At 33.6% G+C, this 3,996-nt stretch overlaps 1 protein-coding gene across 5 annotated transcripts in view; it reads right to left on the reverse strand.

Moving 5' to 3' along the window:
* The window catches only part of LOC104699716, a 4,841-nt gene continuing 3,452 nt past the window's right edge, over positions 2,608 to 3,996 (reverse strand). For 3 of the 5 annotated variants that reach the window (XM_019227324.1, XM_019227325.1, XM_010415057.2), the window contains exons 8-9: positions 3,211 to 3,315; positions 2,608 to 2,935 (exon numbers count right to left, since the gene is read on the reverse strand). In XM_019227324.1, coding sequence (XP_019082869.1) covers positions 2,874 to 2,935; positions 3,211 to 3,315 — 167 coding nt within the window. In that variant the 3' untranslated portion in view covers positions 2,608 to 2,873. The remainder of the gene's footprint in view (positions 2,936 to 3,210; positions 3,316 to 3,996) is intronic. The other 2 variants (XM_019227326.1, XM_010415058.2) reach the window with 1 other exon arrangement.

A 3,996-nucleotide genomic window follows, 5' to 3' on the forward strand; every position in this document is an offset into this window, starting at 1 on the left:
TAAGAACAAGAAGGGTATCGAACAAGATTTTTTTTTTTTTTTTTTGAAAAAAATATCAAACAGGATGTTTCTTGGCGAGAACTAGCTCGATTGCGTCATCTCGGGAAATGTTCGAGAATTTTTTCTTCTTGTATATCATTTGACACAGCTTGATAAGGTCCCAATCAGAGTTTAAGAGAGAACACAAGACTTTAACTATTTTTCTTCCTATTCTCCCTTTGGTTTACATCGACTTGTATATTGAAAAAAAACACAATAAGAGATTTGTATCTATCTAGTTCCTAGATACAAGATAAACACAAAGAATTAAAAATGTGAGAAAACAACAAAGATTAGTATGGAATAGATTCTCTCTTTTATTCGACAACATCCAAAACCGAGACTCAATCAAGGTAGAACGGATTAGGCTTTTTCACACTCTTGGACCTTAAGACTCCTGTGGTTGACGTAGCCTATCACAGCTCCGCTAGGTTTTGGATCAGTTATACTCCCTTTGTATTATAATAGATAATGTTTTAGAAATTTATCTTTTATCACAAAGATTGATTTTCTGTATTTTTTTACTAATTAATGCTATGAAATTGGTTAATAGTTATGAGAAATAATAGTTATAATAAAAAATAAATTTACAGTTAAAGATTCAATGTTTTTCTTAATTTGTGTGAAACTTCTAGAAAATCATCTATTGTGATACAGAGGGAGCATATGTCTTCTTCATTGTTTTCAACCGTGAATTCGCAGCTATATCTCTTAATGTATAATGTAAAAAATTTATAAAAGATCTAGAGAATCTTACCACTTTTCCTTCTCCTCTTTTGTCCACAACAATTTTTCTTTCAACCCTCTATATATAAGATATCCAAGACTAGGAAATAATAATAATACACGATAATAAAACAAATCAGAAGAAAAAGGGAAATTTCAATTTCATTTGTAGACACAAGAAAATAACAACTCCACATGTGTATAAAAATTAAATCAATTATCCAAAAGAAAATGTGAAACTACTACATTTGTCCAATTTATATATATGTTTTATTATATAAAGTTGGAAATAAGAATAAATATTATAATTAAATTAATGTAAAAATGAACATTTTTTCAAGCATATGACCAAAAAGGGAAAAGGAATATTATTCTTCCATTTATTTATGTGAAATAAATTACAGATAGAAATTAGTTATGTACTACAAAATCAAATATACAACCAAAAATGAGATTTTTTCAATCGTCGAAAATTTTAATATTTTCGAATATTTTAAAAATGGAAATGTATAACAGGGGAAGTCTCAGTAAATCAAAATTTAATAATATTAGATTTACTCAAATACTTTCCATATTCTGAATCTAGAAGCATGTAAAGAAGAGGTTTTACAAAGATGAAACTAAGGTATTTATTCCGGTTTTTTGTTTGAATCCAGTTGAAGTTTTCCGGCTTATGAAATATAAAAGCCAAATTCACTTCAAATTGCTTTCAGTTTGGTCTCAAAACTTTAATTCGAAGATTTTCAAAGAAATTGTGGCTTTACGTACTTACGTTTTGTCTTTTTGGTTTGGTTGAATTACTGGTTACAGAATTACAGATTCTTAATATTGGTTTTTTTCACTACGGTTTTGGTTTTGGTTTGGTTAACCCGGATCGGGCATCCCTACATTAAACAAACTTCTGAAGAAGTAATTTGAGCTTTTTGTTAGTAACTGTATTTACCGTTTATGGAGCAAACGGAGATAAAAGGAAGTGGTTCCAAGTATCGTGAAAGACTGGCATGGAGCATGGTGGCACAACAGCTTCACTACTCAGTCAGGTCAGTCTTACATAATGTTGGATAAGTTCCCAAAACAGAGATATACTATCATGCATGCTTGTAGTTGTAACTGCAAAAGAGGTGGTGTTTAAAACCATATCTTAGCAATAGGCATCTCCTCTGGTTACTTATCTTTGAAGTTTTTAACAGGTTATGTAGAGGAAGACTTACACGCCAGATGGCTAGAAAGGAACTTACTATTTTTTGAGTTCTCAAGGCCCTTGGCGGTGGCGGGCAATGGGTCGGTCATCTCCAAACGGTCAGTAAATCGTCTAGTCGAATCAATGTCGTTCGGTTATCATTGGCAGTTGGCAATCTAGATTATTGTTCCACGTTGAGAGAGGGTTCTTTTTTTTTTTTTTTGGGCATATAGTTAAAAAATACAGTTAACCCTTATCGACTACAGGTTAATTCTATAATATCACAAAGAAATTTGAAAGTTGGTCTTGCTTGCCCAATGTTAGTTAGACATTTACACAGCTTGTCGTACACTTAGCACAAGTCAAATTATATACTAAATATGTCTTTTGTTGAATATCCGTCTCCTACCCATTAATCTGTGCCCATTATGTAGAACTATATCTAAATGTTCTATTGATCTATTTATATTATTCACATACAAATATTAACTATTGTTTTCTCTTAATAAGACTTTTGAATCTTTAAGCTATTGTGATGTTATTAAACAAAAATCTCACTTCAACGACACTGCACTATATCATTTTTGTATTCTAGTCGAACCTTATTATGTCATCCGGTTTGATTCGGAATGTAAGAAAAGAAAAAAAAAACACATTCTGTCTAAAATTAAAATTAAACATCCACTTAAGATAAAATACGACTACATGATAGAATTGAAACAATACAAAAGAAACTAAGTTTAAGCCTAATTCTTCATTCAACTAAACTGTCATAGAGGTACAAGGAGACTACACCCACAGGCTCATTTTTATTCATAAAACTTTGATTTATATGAGATATCAATAACTATATATTTGTTATTTTAATACTGCTTGGTGTCTTTCTGGAGATGATTATGCGCATGGATATGGTCCTTTACCTTCAAATTCAAGGCTTCTCTTCGTCTGAATTAGAACGGGGTCCAGGCACAGAATCCACGAAAAACTCCTCTATTCATGCAGAAAATTACAAAAATATCAATCATAATCAAAGTAGAAGAGATAATATTATCATAGAGCATAGCAATACATCATCAACCAAACTTGACGTGACGTGCAGGCTCGGGTTTTTTCTTTCTTAATATTTTAAAAGTTTTACGGTGCCCCAAATTTAGTTCAATCTGATTCTGTATGATATCTATTAGTGTTACAGTTTGGATTACTTCTGATATGTATGAAGACTGGTGACACTGCAAGAAGAAGAAGAAGTTGAAAACGAGAGTTACCTATGCCCTCTTGTTCAGGAGAATCCAAGAAAATCTCTGAATCAGATGGCAGGAATGGAGAGCCTGGATAGTTTCCTAAGGCTCCTAAATCTGCAACATACATATCTTTATCTGATAATCAGCTCGTTATAAATCTGAGAATTCCTGATTAGACCCTGAAAAATATAATGGATGTTATTGAAACTTACCTCCCAGATTTGACAAATCTGCGGTGAGATCAGAAAGGCTAAAGTTCCAAGGAATCTGATCAAATGACCTGAGGGAATCTCTGGAATTCCCAGCTCCTCCTTCATCCGGTCCAACGTCAGATGTGAATGCAGAATCGAGCACTGAAGTGTCCATTACCATACCCGACATGTCTGACGCAGCAAATGGAAAGTGTCCACTTGATGCCACAGAAGCTGGACTCGCTGCCATCTCAGGCATCCCACCACTGCTTGGTGGAATCACTTGAGGAGTTGCATCATTCGCAGTTGTATCGATCACCATACTAAAAAAAAAAAAAATGGAGATTTAGGTTAGGACATGCCATCAACTGATACTAATCATTCTACCCAAAATAAGTTAAACTTGTACTGCGAGTTAGTTCTTACTCATTCGCTGTATTCATCCGCAAAGGATGGAAATTCGCAGGGGCAGGGACTCCATTAACAACATGGCAGCTCGATACTCCCATTGGATCAAGATGGGGATGGCCTGGAACATGCATTTGAGGATGTTGTAATACTGGGTATCCCATTGGCATGTTAACTGCACTGCGAAACAACAGTGTTAAATAACAGTGAA

Source organism: Camelina sativa, chromosome 7 (genome assembly GCF_000633955.1).
Source record: "Camelina sativa cultivar DH55 chromosome 7, Cs, whole genome shotgun sequence".
NCBI lineage: Eukaryota > Viridiplantae > Streptophyta > Magnoliopsida > Brassicales > Brassicaceae > Camelina > Camelina sativa.